Genomic DNA, 16,173 nt, shown 5'->3' with positions numbered 1-16,173 from the left:
AATATTTCCCTCCCTCCATCGTTAATTCCAAACTGAATCATTCCGTTTCATACGTCGTGGACAATGAACACAATGAGATATGTCTAAAACTTACGAAAATTTCTGCCACCGGAGGGGTTTGAACCTACAAACATCAGGTTGATAATCCTTAACGGTAACCATTACCTTACAAGCTTTCGCTCCTGAAAACTGGTAAAAGGAGCTGACCAATGTGAAATGTAGATGCAACTCGCTTCCTACATGTAATGTGCAAAGAATACTTGTTTGGAACATAGAAAACGAAGGTAGAGCTAATCGGAGAAAACATTTAATGGAGAATTGCACATAATGAAAACTTTTCAGTCGATATTTACGGAGGTGTCCTTGCATTGAACTCGAATGGGAAAAGGGGTACAATTAGTATGTCCTGAATTGCCACAAACATAAATAGTAGTTTCATTATTATTTGTCAATATTCACGATCTTATACATGAAATATCCCTTACAACGTGTGTCATTTCAATTTTTCAATATTTTTTTCATAAATTCCAGATGCTGAACAATGTAACCACTTTACTCTGGTATTACAAATAATGTCAGCATGCTGTTCATTAATGAAAGGAGAATTAAAAAAAAGAGAACACACCGTAAGGAGAATCGAAACTGGGACCACTAGCAACCCAATCGAGAACTCTAACCACTACACCACCCTCTTTCTTTCCACTGTAACAACAATTTTTAAGTATTCTGTCCCTCCAATATTGTAACTGTCGTTAGGTATACATGTGAGTAGTATAATTGATGCTATAGCTGGGACAACAAATGAATTCTGATGAATTGAACAAATGAAACTACTATTTATGTTTGTGGCAATTCAGGACATACTAATTGTACCCCTTTTCCCATTCGAGTTCAATGCAAGGACACCTCCGTAAATATCGACTGAAAAGTTTTCATTATGTGCAATTCTCCATTAAATGTTTTCTCCGATTAGCTCTACCTTCCCCTCAGGCAGAATTGGCCACACTTAAAACAAGCTCAACATGCCCATATGAGCTTTTTGCTCAAGTGTAGCACCCTGTCTAATCCAAGATTTTTGTAAAAATGCCCTCGGGAATTTCCCGAAGCTACAGTGTACAAATGATGAGCCCCCTCAGATTGATTTGCCCATACTTACAAAAGTTGCATCAGCCAGATTGTTGTCCATAAGCTTGTTAAAAATAAGCCCCTTCTTGATATTGTTTTGGATACACTTGAAATTAAGCCAAAATCCTCATAAAACACACACCCACACATATACACATACACGCACACACCTACCCACACGCACCCACACACACACACACACACACACACATATTTACTTCTGGTTTATTTCCATTGCATCATGCTGTGCAACAAATTATCCAATATTATGCAACAAATTATGATGCAAGAGCTATTACATCATGCTGTGCAACAAATTATTATCCAATATTATGCATGTGTTGTTTTCTGATTGGTTAATTATGACATAATGTGATGATGTGTTATATTCTGATTGCTTTATTGTTTCAGATGTTTTAATCCATGCTTAGGGTATATAAAGAGATTTTGCATTACTCCTCAGCCAGTATTGTGAGAGTGGCTGAGGAGAACAGATGTGTTGTTACAGTGCTTCTCATACTTACAGGCCTGTTTGGTTTAATATATAATATTTCTTATTATTCATATTAAATATATTTCTGGTATATTGAACAAAAAGGGCTTATATTTTGTATAAAAAATCTGATATTTGTTGCATCCAGCTTGTTTGTTGTAATCCACTCTTATTTAGAGTCAGGCTTATATCTGTCCCAGCCTGTTATATACAAAAATCAATACATAACACAGTGCTAGGTCATTGCCTTTCTAGGACATGCATGTCTGTTCAGGCATTTGCGGAAGGTCAGTGTAGATCAATATTTATTCTCTTTTTCCACTTGTAGGCTATTAGCTTTACAACCTGTCATAAAAAGCATAGAGTTTTGATTTAAAACCCAAAAAATTTTGTATAATAAACCGAGAATAAAAATTAATAATATTAACATATTAAATATACACAAGAAATATACAAAGCACACAGCTGAACAAAATATATATATATATTAAGTACAAAATTTTGAATTGAACCCCAGGAAATCTCATATAATAAACCAACAACAAAAATGCCAAATCAAAAATATTGCAATCAGTGTAATAAGAATATATCCAGCCCCAATTGGGCCAGACACCAAAAGAATTGTGACCCAGGCAAATATAGAACTCCCACTAAAATATGTCCTAAATGCCATAAAATATTTAGCAAGGCATATTTCAATAGACATGTGGGCTCTTGTTCTGCACAGTCATCAACATTGCCCCCACAACCATCTACATCTGGTCTGAAAAGGAAGCATGAAGCACCTGTTAATGCTAGAGCAGCAAAGCAGCCACGCTATGAACCCATCCATAGCAGTTTTAATGGCCAATTAAGGGATCAGCGTTTTGTATCAGAGCCAAGATGTGACATTAAGAATTTTTTGAATAGTATAAATCCAGATGTGCAGGCAATTCTAAATGCACAAAATGGCTCTTATAAGCTGTCCCTCAAATTGTTTACACAATATAAGAAGCCAAATGGCACAAAATTTACACAGCCCCACATAACAGAAACTGTACCTGTATATTCAAATACAAATTCAGACAAAATAATAAGCAGTTTGATAGATCAATTGAATATTAAACACTCTGAATTTGCTGGAAAAGAGTCTGGATGGAGCCTATGCGGTTCTCCACACAAGTTATATATTAATATTTCTGAATTCAGCCCATTACAAATATCTACATATCTGCCATTACCTGCCAATATTAAAAACAAAAGAGCCGTGGTTAACATAGAAAATACCGACCAGAAATGCTTTTTGTGGTGTATTTTAGCTGCTTTGTTTCCAGTTTTAGATCATCCTGAGAGAATAAGTTATTATAAACAATATGAACACAATTTTGATGAGGCAATGGAGGGTTTAGAATATCCAATGTCTGTTCAGAATATTGATAAATTTGAAAAAAAAAGGCCAGGCATATGAATGGCAAACAATTATCTATTAATGTATTTACTTGTTCTACTGGCCGTGGCAATTGCTTGATAGAACCTCTCAGAATCAGTACACTTGATGATGAATCTGCTATTCCGATTGATCTGCTCTTAATTGAAGAGGATGGCACTTATCATTACACTTTGATACATAATCTTCAAGCTTTAGTCAGAACACAACTAGACAAATCTAATAGAATATTTAAGTTGTGCAGAAGATGTTTAACTGTATTTGATGGTCATAAAATGGTGAATGGAGTTCGTGAAAAAAATGCAGAAATTGCTAAAAACAAGTTAATTGAGCATCTGAAATACTGTGGCAACCATAAACCTGTTCATATGGTGATGCCAATGCCAAGTGAAAATGCCAAATTCAAAAAGTTTGAAGCCTTGTTGGAACACCCAGCATATATAGTCTGTGATTTTGAATCAAGTCTCAAACCTCTTGCATTCTGTCGCCCAGACCCTGAGGAATCTTCAATTACATCGTACCAGTTACATGAACCTTCCAGCTTTTATTATGTGATTGTACAGGATGGTGTTGTTAGTAAAGAAGATTTATACATGGGAGCAGATGCCATCAAAGAATTTGCACATAGAATAGAAAATGAGTGCCGTGACATAGCATCTAATGTCTTATTAAAATCAAAACCCATGTTGCCTTTAACAGAGAAACAGATTGAAGATTTCAACAATGCAGAAAAATGCCCGGTATGTGATTCTGAATTTTCAGATGCAAATATCAAGGATCATCACCATTCTCATACAGATGGTAAATTCTTAATGGCCCTGTGTAATAGCTGCAATATTAAGATCCAGAGACCAAAATTTGTCCCCATATTTTGCCATGGTGCATCCAATTATGATTTTCATCATTTGATCAGGTACGAGGGGTTTGACAAGCAGAATTTAAATATTTTAGCTGAAAATAATGAAAAATATATTGCTATTAGCAAAATAATTAAAGTTAATGGTGTTCCTATTCACTTAAGATTTCTTGATTCATACAGAATTTTATCGGCTAGCCTGGCTACACTGCCCACTCAATTATCTGATGATCAATTCAAAATCACATGTGCTTTGTTTCCAAATCAGGACCTGAAATTAATTAGGCGGAAGGGTGTATATCCATATGATTATGTTACAGATTTTTCTAAATTTGATGAGTGTTCTCTGCCACCACAACAAGAGTTTTACAGCAAAATCAGAGCATCTGGAATCACTGATGATGATTATCACCATGCCCAATTGATGTGGAACAATTTAAAATGCCAGACATTTGGTGATTATCACAAGGCATATTTAAAACTTGATGTGACCCTCTTAGCTGATATACTGCAGGCATTCAGAAAATCTTCCATGCAAAATTATAAGCTGGATCCAATGTATTTTTACAGTGCGCCAGGCCTAGCATGGGCTGCAATGTTTTTAAACACTAAAATGCAATTGGATCTGATCCAGGATCAGGACATGTATCTGTTTATGGAGCAATGTATAAGAGGAGGCATGGTGCAATGCTCTCAGAGATATGCCAGAGCAAATAACAAATATATTCCTGATTATGATCCAGCACTGCCATCAAATTATATACTGTATGTGGATGCAAACAGCCTGTATGGTTATGCTATGATGGATAAATTGCCATATGCAGGGCTTGACTGGGTTGAAGATTTCAATATTGAAGATCTTAAAGATTTTGATGACAGTAACTATGGCCTGTTCTTAGAGGTTGATCTGACAATTCCTGATAATTTACACAACACATTTTCTGATCTGCCCCCAATTCCTGAGGTTGAGTGTTCACCTGGCTCTAAACAGAAGATATTGATGATGACTCTAGAGCCGAAACAGGATTATGTCATATATTACAAAAACCTCCAGTTCCTGATGAATCATGGTGTTCAAGTGACAAAAGTTGGAAAAGTTTTGAGGTTCAGGCACTCAAGATGGTTGAAGCCATATATTGATACAAACACAGAGCTTCGAACATCTGCAATGAGCCAATTTGATAAGACCTTGTTTAAATTGATGGTCAATTCAGTGTATGGCAAAACAATTGAAAATGTCAGAAAACATATTGATGTTAAAATAATTACTGACCCCAGCCGGAGCAAAAAATTGATTGCAAAGCCTAATTTGAACTACAGAAGAATTTATGATGAAAATATGGCACTTTTCAACATGAAAAAAACAAAGATTAAGTTTGATAAGCATATTTATGTAGGGGCTGTGATATTGGAATTGGCCAAATTACATATGTTAAAATTGTATTATAATGTGTTGAAGCCTTTTTATAAGGATCGTGTAAAACTGATGTACATGGACACAGATAGTTTTGTTCTTGATATTCAAACAGAAGATGTTTATCAAGATATAGCACAGCCTGAATTGTTTAAATATTTTGATACCACTGAACATTCAAAAATTCAACCCCACAACAAAAAGGTGCCTGGCAAGTTAAAAGATGAGACACTTGGTGATGTTATTGTGGCATTTGCTGGGTTAAGGGCCAAGATGTACAGTTTTGAAACATGTAGTGGTGTTGTTGCCAAAAAGGCTAAGGGCTTTGGCAGAGTAACTGTGGACAAAGAGCTTGAATTTGAGGATTACAAAAATTGTCTCAAATCATGTAGCACAATTAGAATATCAGAAAATAGAATTCAGAGTGTGGATCACTTATTGACTAGCAATATTGTAAGAAAAGTGGCTCTGGACCCACATGATGATAAGAGATGTATTTTATCATGTGGCATACATACTATACCATGGGGTCATTGTGATTTGAAAAGTGGCAAACAATGCCCAATTACAGAGCATGATTTGAAATAAATAAACATGCCTATGAACTTATTTTGGTTCAAAAAACAGGCTATTATGGAGCTGCCAACACCACAACCCTCTTATGATATAATATCTAAACTGAGTGCTTTGTTAATTATTCATCTGAACAGCATACTTACAGATGTTGATGATAAAACAGGTAAAACATTGTACATATTTAACAATAATTTAAATCATTACCAATTACCTGTAGGTGGTCAATTCCAATTTATTACAACTCCTGAGGGTGATGTCAAAATTTCAGTAGGGAGAAATATTTATAGAATTAAGCACTCAAACATGATTTCTGGCACTGTTTATACTGTTTCTGCTGGTGACTGCTTATATATTGAGGTCCCTGGATCCTATGACAAGCTTATACCTTTTTTTATAGAATTAAGAATTAGATATTCAATAATAAATAACCACTAAAACAAAAATGCCTAATGATATATTTGGCCATACAAGACATGAAGATCACAGTGAACGGATTCTGATGCTTGATGTCAGAGTCAAGAAATTAAGAAGTGATTTACAAGCTTTACAAACCACACTGAATGCCAGTCTTCAATTAGAAATTACAAATTTACAATCACAATGCATGGACCCTCTTTTTAAAATTGATTCTGAACTCAAATTGCTGCTTCAGAAATATACTGACCTGGCCACATTGGATAATTTTCAAAGTTTAGAAGAAGCTGTAGCAGCTCTTCAAGCCAAATTTAAGACCCAGGCTAACAACTCTGAGCAATTGAAACAACAATTAGAAGAGCAGATAAATAATGTCCACACACAGCTCCAAACAATTGTCAAAAGCATAAAATCACAAGAAGATTTTGATCTAGTGATTTCCACTCTAAAGGAACAGATTCAGTCACTGGAGATACCTAATCTGGACCCTCTGAACAATGCCATAGCCGAGGTTAAAGAAAAAATTGAGACACTTGAAAATTTTATGAACAACTTGCCATCTTCTGATGCTTTGAGTGCAATAACTCGGAGTGTTGCCAACATCAAGCTGCAACTTGAAACATATGAAGATTTTGGAAAAATTCAAAGTACCATAACCCATCTTGAGGGTACAATAGCAGCAGTGCAAAGTGATTTGACAAATGTACAAGAATCCCGCCTGCCCGGTATTGTAGATACCCTTGTTAGTGTCCAGCAACAGATCACAAAACTTGAAAACTTCAACACTGAATCTGACCTATCTCATTCTCATCACTTGATTGATGATATCCAAACAAAGCTTGAAATTTTACAACAATCAACACCCTCTCAGGCAGATATAGCCCTGCTCCAAAATTCTATGCAAAATGTGGCTGATGCTTCTGAATTAAACAATGTGAAATTGGCGCTTGAATCTTTGCAAAATACTGTATCAAATCTGCCTATATCACAGGAACTTAAAAATATTAAGAGGGCAGTGAATCGCATATTGAAATCAGAAGATATCAAGAATATCCAGACAGAGATCAAACAACTTACTCAGACAGTGGCCACTCTACCAACTAATCAACATATTAATGAACTGCATGCCCTGTTTGAGGATATCAGAAGACAGGTCCATGATCTTACTGCTCAAAATTCAAAATTGGCAGTTATTGAAAATTTGCAACAAATTGTAGCTAATATCAAGCAACAGCTAGGGACCATGGAATCCAATCAAGCAAATGCTCTGTCTGTTTTTGCCACCCAGCTACAAGAAATTGTGCAACAATACAAAAAACTTGTTGTGGACACAAAAATCAAGCCAGGCCATGATGATGTTGTTAGGACCATCAATGAGCATCTTGAATCTGTAACAAGCAGATTGCTTACAGCAGAAAAAGAAATAACAGGTATAATTGAGAATCCCAAACATAGAGTAATTCTTGAATTCTACAGCATCCCCAACAAAGAATATGATTCACAATTTACACCAGGTGGCAAAATATATATGCTGTCCCCTGCACAATTTTATTACCAGTTTTTTTGTTGGGGGCACACTTAGACCAATCAAGATCAAATATTGGCTTCAACCACAGGCACACCACTACCCTACCTTATCAATAACAAATGCTGACAACAAAGCAAAAATCACCAGTGTAGAGTTAGAGGATTTTACAGACCCCAATACATTAGAAACAGCCTATGCTGAAGATGATGGCTCTCTGGAATTTAAAATACAAATAGGGGACAAATTATATTTAGAAAATCCTGTAGTATCAGCTGCTGAACACCCCATAGTTGCAATATTCTTGTTTTCATATTATGTCTAGAGAAATTATTGTTGATGAATTACACAGACAAGCCAGACATAATTATAAGAGACTGCCAGTAGTTACAAAAGGCATAGATGATTTATGGCAGAGCGACTTGATTGAGATGGCAAGTGGACAGCTGAAAAACTTAGACAAAATCAACAAGGGCTACAAGTATCTACTCACTGTAATAGACACATTTTCAAAATTTGCCTGGGCTGTGCCACTCAAATCCAAGACTGAAAAATGTGTTACAGAAGCCATCAGAACAATCATCAATCAGAGTGGAAGATCACCGCGCTATTTGCAAACAGATAATGGCAAAGAATTTTATAATTCTGTGTTCCAACAATTTATTAAAAGCCAGTCAATACAACATTATTCGAGTTACAGTGATCTCAAAGCCTCAATTGTAGAGAGATTCAACAAAACCCTAAAAAATCTTATGTATAAACAATTTACACTTCAAGGTAATTATAAATGGATTAATATTCTTCCAGAACTTCTACATAAATATAACAACTCGGTCCATTCCTCAATCAACATGAAACCCTCTGAAGTAACTTCATCTGATGAGCAAAAATTGATCAGGACTGTTTATTATCCTAGATACCAGCCAACAACAAGAAAGGCCAAATACAAGGTGGGTGATCAAGTAAGAATCAGCAAATATAAGCACTTATTCAAAAGAGGCTTTACAAGAAACTGGAGCACTGAATTATTTACAGTGGTTCAAATTAAACCTGGGACCCTTAACACATATATAATAAAAGACCACCGAGGAGAAATTCTCAAAGGCAGATTCTATGAAGAAGAACTCAGCAAAACTAAACAGCCTGACACATATCTCATAGAAAAAATCATCCGCAGAAAAGGCAACAAGTTATTTGTCAAATGGCTAGGACTTCCAGAACACAGCTGGATCGATGCAGACAAAGTGATAATATGAGCACCTGGGATGTTATAAAGAGGCTGCCAGAACCTGAACAGCAGATTAAGAGAAATGGCAAGTTGCTGCCTGAAAATATTAGATGTCTTATTGTTGGGCCATCAGCTTGTGGTAAAACTACACTAATGATTGATAATTTTTTATTGGCACCCAACTGGTTATACTGGAAAAACAGGCACTTGTATGTTTTCTCTAAGAGCTTGGAACAATTAAAATATCAGCAGCTGATGAAACTATATGATGGATTGGATATTGCCACTTTTGAACCAGATGTTAAGCCACTTCATGAATGTCTCGATAATTCTGTTGTTGTGTTTGATGACATTATACTGGATAATCAAAACAAGGTTAGAAATTTCTTTACACAGGGCCGACACAAGAACATAGATTGTTTCTACCTGGCACAGACTTTTTCAAAAATACCCAAGCAGCTGATCCGAGACAACAGCAATTTTATATGTGTGTTTCATCAAGACCATACCAACCTCAAACATATACATGATAAATATGTAGGTGGGGACTTGAGCTACAATGATTTTTCCAAGTTTTGCAGTAGGTGCTGGAACCAGGACAGTTATGGGTTTGTCACAATTGATATGACAAGAAAACCCAATAGTGGCAAATACAGAAATAAAATCAACAATTTTCTAGACATTGAAACATATATAAATAACCATGAAAAGGCCAATCATTGATGATCTTAAATTAAGAGATTATCTTGTAAAAAGATTTAAGGGATGGAATATCAGAGAACCGAGGAATTTATGAACAACACAAACAAACAGAACAGCCTATTATTGATACTATTAGTGAATTAGGTAAAAATATCAAAACTGTTACAGAGCAAAATCAAAATTTGATCACAGAGCTTGTGCCTGTAGCTGCTAGGAACATATTAGATTATCCAATCACCCCACTTTCCAGTATTCATACACCTAGTCCTGTTGCTCCTCGAAGAATTGAAGCTACTCTGGATCCTATTGAATTGGGTCTTCTTGCTCAAAAATATTTAAGCACACCTAAAGACAACAAAGATGAGGTCTTTGGCTTATATGCTGACACAGAGCGTGATGGTAGCATCATACATAGAATTGGCAATTTCAGAGTAACATTTATGGGAGATGATATAATTGTATATTCAGAATCTCATCTTGGAGAAAAAGGTGGTTTTGTTAAGTATCTCGGAACACCTGGATTGTGGGAACTGATGACTAGGAAGAGGCCTGGCAGCTATACAGATCAAGATTATGAGCACTACAAAGAAATATTAATAAAATCAGATGCTCTATACCAGAACAATGATCCCACACAAAAAAGAGTCAAGTCTAGCAGTGGAGCAAAATACAACAATTTAATCAAGCCCATATGGACACAGATCAAGACTGGTAGTGGAATCAAACAATACAACACCCTGCCTAAAGAATTTGTGTGGGTTGATGATGTCAGGAAAATTGTAGATAGGTTATTGGTGATAGCTGGGGAGGAAAATGCTGGCAACCACAATTTTTACAATGAAAAGGTTGGAATTATGGACATGATAAGCACAAAATTGTCTAATTTTATAGTGAATGACACTAAGGGGATTGGATATCTTATAAAAATTATTAATACTCTACCACCTAAATTTTGGAATATTTCTGAGGGCCGGGGGTTGGTTAATGACATTATAAACAAGCTGCCATTTGAACTACACATTCCAGGCTATCAGTATTGTGGTCCAGGCACAAAATTGGACCATAGATTAAACAGAGGTGACCCTGGTGTTAATCCCCTAGATGCTGCTTGTAGAGACCATGACATAGCATACAACACACATTGATCTTGACAAGAGACATGTTGCAGACAAGAAATTAGAAGAGGCTGCATTTGGTAGATTTGTAAGCAAAGATGCTTCTTTGAGTGAGAGAATAGCAGCACTGGGGACCACCATAGCTATGAACACCAAACAAAAACTGGGGTGGGGGCTGTGAATATGTATATAATAAACCTAGAATGAAGGCCAAGGGTGTTATGTATCAAATACCTTATGCAGGTCTTAAATCTCTTAAAACTATTGATAGTCTTTTAACCAAAAAGCAGCGCAAGAAAAAAAGCTCTTGTATTGCCAAGGGCCATGGTATGAAATTATTACTTAGTACCCCCAATTAAAAAAATTACAACAATCCAGAAAAAAATCACATGTGGGTGGATTTATATTTACTATCCCGGTCATCTTAGCAGCACTTGGGGCTGTTGGGAGCTTGGCTGGGGGATCAGCTGCCATAGCAAAAACAGTAATAGATGCCAAAAAGAATAAGGCAGAATTAGATGAATTGAAGCGCCATAACCTGGCCATGGAGAAACAAGGCAAAGGTGTTAAGAGAGCCATGAATAAGTTTAAAAAAACAAGAGCCGCTTACAAACCAAGATATTGAAGCTTTAATCAAGCCACTGGGCATCAAAAATTTTAGAGGTGTGTACATGTCTGATTCTTTACCAGAACAACCACTCAACAAAGAGTGTGGCATTGTTAATTTGGATAAGTACAAAAATCAGGGCACTCACTGGATTTGTTATCTTAAATATTTAAAAGATGAGGCATTTGTGTTTGATTCATTTGGAGGTGTTCCACCTGAAAATTTAATAAAATATCTAAAATCAGCTAATCTTTATTACAATAATGCCCGTGTTCAAAACTTCAAAGATGTTAATTGTGGACATTTGTGTTTATCTGTTCTTAGATATATGTCTCAAATAGATAAACCATCAATTGAAAATTTTCAAAAGGCCTTGTGGTATCTGAAACATCATGGGGGTATTCCATCTCACCAGCCAAAATTCAATATTGAAACTCAAATTGCATGATGACATAGTGTATCCCAAAACAATAGCTCTCAGAGCATTTTATGGCATGTACTTGATCCCTAATATTACACACCACAACAACAAAATTGCAGTAGGGGATCAAAAAATTGTCATCACTCCAGGGCAGTATAATCTGTCCACTCTAAATGCTCAATTACCCAGAGGTATAGTATTAACTCAAAATTCTGTCACTCACTACAGAAACAGTGGATCTGGGTACTATAGGAGAGCTGTTAGGCTTTGAGAACAACACAAAACTTGAACCGGCCATCAAACACACTGCTATTAATATACCTAAATTCTTAGCCATAGAGACTCTAAATATTCACTGTAATGTGGCCGAGGGTATGATCACCAAATCAAGTGGCATAGGCACTCACAAACAAACTGGCATCATTGCAACATTCAAACCTAATTCTGAATTTATGGAGCCCATCATCTACACTCCATCCCCAACATTATATTTTCCTGTGTGCCATAATAGAATAGATAACATTGAATTGATGGTCACTAATGAAAAAGAAGAATTAGTTGATTTTGCTGGAGCCACAACAACTGCAATCATAGAGATTAATATTTAAATAAAAATACATACAAAAAAAAATGGAAAATATTGAGAGTTATGAGCTACAATCATTCCCCCCAAACAGGAGGACATTTGCAAATTTAAATCAACCCAACACAGAGATTGAGGTTGATCTTGATGTAGGGGATGGCTTTATAAACCCCCACAGAGCAGATCTATACATCAAATTTGATGTTGTAAAGCTCGATGGTGCAGATTATCCGGCAAATTCAAATATAAGATTGGTGGACAATTTTGTGCCGCATCTGTTCTCTGAAATTGAGATCAGAAAGCATGGTGTTGTTATAAACAGAGTGGATTATCCCGGCATTACCTCCACAGCTTTGGCCACACTAAAATTATCCAAAACCGAGGCTTCTTACTACAAAATAGGTGGATTTCAGGCTGGTGATAAAATTATATCTAAGAGCCACACAGTGCTGTTCCCTATGCGCCTGTTGCCAGGATTCTTCTCAGATTACAAATATATTATGTGGAAGGGTGGTTTAAGAATTACATTTAGAAGAGCTGCCAATGATAATAATGCTTTGATGAGTTACAGTGCAATAAATTCTACCGGGGAAGCTCTGCCCAATACCCTACCTGATGAGGGCAAGTGCATTATTCAGACTATGGAGCTAAGAATCCCAGTTGTTGAATATGAAGCCAGTTATGCTCTTAAATACAAAGCAAATATAATAAAAAATCCACAGGTTCCTTTACAATTTTATACATATCAATGTGTACAGAAGCCCGCAACTGGTACCTATTATGAGTTTGATGCTACAAATTCATTCTCCAGTATACAATATGACATGCCGGATTTTGTGGTGGTATTGTTTCAGACTGGAAGACACAATAATCAGGAAAAAAATTCAAGTAAATTTGATAGCTGCAACATCAAGAACATTTATCTTAAAAATGACAGAAATGAGGTATTTCCTAGAGAAAATTATAATTTAGACATGTCCAAGGATGATTTCCTTAAATTATATGAAGCATTTACAGCATACAAAAGGGTCACTACTGGCAATACTGACATGTATTACACACCAGATGAATTCAAAGCACAGAGACCCATGTTTGTCATCAACACTTCAAAAAGGAAACAAGTTGTGGTTAATGACAGGACAAACATTAAAATTATCTGTGAATTCCACAATACACTCCCTGATGACACTATATGTAGTGTTATTCTCAAAGGGGAAAAATCATATATTTATGATTTAAGAAATGAGAGAGTCACAGAGCAATTCTAGGAGAATTACATTGTTTTAGTACTAGATATGCAAGTTGAGCCTGGTGCCCAATTGAACTTAATCCGGAAGTAAATATGTGTGTGTGGGTGTGTGTTTTATGAGGATTTTGGCTTAATTTCAAGTGTATCCAAAACAATATCAAGAAGGGGCTTATTTTTAACAAGCTTATGGACAACAATCTGGCTGATGCAACTTTTGTAAGTATGGGCAAATCAATCTGAGGGGGCTCATCATTTGTACACTGTAGCTTCGGGAAATTCCCGAGGGCATTTTTACAAAAATCTTGGATTAGACAGGGTGCTACACTTGAGCAAAAAGCTCATATAGGCATGTTGAGCTTGTTTTAAGTGTGGCCAATTCTGCCTGAGGGGGGCTCATCATTTGTTGTCCCAGCTATAGCATCAATTATACTACTCATGTGGTTGAACTGTTACTTTAGTTTTGAATTCATTTCTTGTAGTATAGCAGCTATCTTAGAGAAATCATTTTCGAAGTGATAAAGACAAGCGAGAATATTGGTAGTTTTGAAAATGCGAGTTATTTCTTCTGTTTCATGTAATAACAGTATGCTGAAACTAATAAAATACGTTATCTGTACATTTGTATTACTGTAAAGTATAGCAATATAGTTCAGATATTGAAAACAGTAGATGTTGCAAAACACCCATTGATCTACTGAGAAACCATAGAAAACCATTGCACATTTGGGGAAAGCACCAACGGATCTACTTAAACCAGTAGACAAAAATCTCATCAACGGTAAAAAGGTAAAAAGGTAAAGTGTTCCCCTGTGCTTAGCACCATGCCATGAAGGCGTATAGGGGGTGTGGAGGTAACGCCCCACACTTTCTTGATCCGGTCATGAGTGGGGGTGATGTGATCAGCATCACGCCCCTGACCGCCTTTACCCCCCCCCCCAGGGTTTCCCCCAGGTACCCATGTTATTCGACGCTGGGTGGGCGCCGGAGCCGCTTCCATCGTTAGAAAAGTTCCCGGATTTGAACCGGCCGGGGATCGAACCAGGGACCTTTAGCATGGTAGTCAGACGGTTACTTGATTGATTGATTTAGTTTATTTTACTTCGCGTTTTGTGCCTCTTGGCTAATTTGCGAAGATGGGGATGAGTGATGAAATGATGAAATGGATGAAAATAGACATTCACAAACAACCATACCCGACCGGGATTCGAACCCGGGACCCTTGGCGTCGCAGCGCGATGTGCCAACCACTCGGCCACAGGGTCGGGCCAGACGGTTACTTTTTCCATTATTTGAGATAGTAACTGTGACAACTAAGTGATCACATTTAGGACTCAAAACTGCTTGTAAAAAGAAATTACACAATACTAAAAAGAATCATAATTGTTTAGAAATTCTATTTGATACGATTCGTAATAAGTATGTAATAATTTATTTTACATAAATCCTGTGAACTAGTCATACTGTATACTCACTCAGCATGATTACTTTCGAATGTTAGGGGCCTCCCCGATGGCGCAGTGGTAGTGTCGCCGCCTTGTAATCAAGATGTCCCGGGTTTGATACCCGGTGGAGGCACACAGTGGTTCCAATTCCACTTTAAACCGTAGGCCTAGTGTTGATTAGCCTTACTGTCCATAAAGTTGACTTAAAAAAACAAATCAACCAACCAACCAACCAAATCTTCCAATGTTAGTAGTTTTATTTGTAAATGTCTGCATGTTATTATTTTTTTTTGTAAATGTCTGCATGTTCAATGCAAAAACGTAGTGTCACATCATGGTTGAAATAATATTGACACTAGAAGTTATGATTATATATGTTTTTAGAGATTGAAAGAGTAATTCACATGTACTCGTAATTTGCTCTTTTTTTGTTGTAGATATGCAAACCCTTACCACCAGCAATTCTACAGAAGATGGTTTAAGTAACACAGAAGGATAATTGGCCGTCGCTTTATGTTCCATAACTGCTTAGACTGAGTTACTATTGGAAATAGAACGATATATGTAAGAAGACAAATATTGCATTCATGTTTCAATCCTAATATTGTGTATATTTAGTTATTCATTCCCATTGAATGTAATGTCCTGTCAGCTCTTACTCACTTTCTAAACTGTCTATTGTGCTTAGAATTATTACTGTACAGAGGGGTGCATAAGTATTACCAAGCAAATTGTCCACCACCAAGTTAATTCTCTGTGTCTTATGCAATTATAGCGTCGGGAATTGAAAGAAACACGAAACATCCTCTGCGCCAGCATACGTAAAAATAATTCCTTAAAAACACTTACAATGGAAGAGAAACAATAGTGAAAATATTCATGGGCAATTTGCCGACCAATACTTGTGCATTCCACTGTACTGCTATTGAATGTACATTAAATAATTTTGAAAACTCTAATGATTCTGGAATTTAGTTTAACTTTAATTTTATGTTTT

The 16,173-nt window shown here is 36.3% G+C and overlaps 1 protein-coding gene across 1 annotated transcript in view; it reads left to right on the top strand.

Annotated features, from left to right (window-relative positions):
* LOC145985723 (uncharacterized) overlaps nucleotides 1–15,907 on the top strand; it is a 141,538-nt gene extending 125,631 nt beyond the window's left edge. The window contains exon 3 of the mRNA XM_083119780.1: nucleotides 15,614–15,907. Within this exon, the coding sequence (XP_082975906.1) occupies nucleotides 15,614–15,675 (62 nt within the window). The 3' untranslated portion in view covers nucleotides 15,676–15,907. The remainder of the gene's footprint in view (nucleotides 1–15,613) is intronic.
* Nucleotides 15,908–16,173: the final 266 nt, after the last annotated feature.

This window comes from Lepisma saccharinum, chromosome 3, assembly GCF_977018435.1.
Source record: "Lepisma saccharinum chromosome 3, izLepSacc3.1, whole genome shotgun sequence".
In the NCBI taxonomy this organism is placed as follows: Eukaryota; Metazoa; Arthropoda; class Insecta; order Zygentoma; family Lepismatidae; genus Lepisma; species Lepisma saccharinum.
This window is presented reverse-complemented; position numbering and strand designations above follow the sequence as displayed.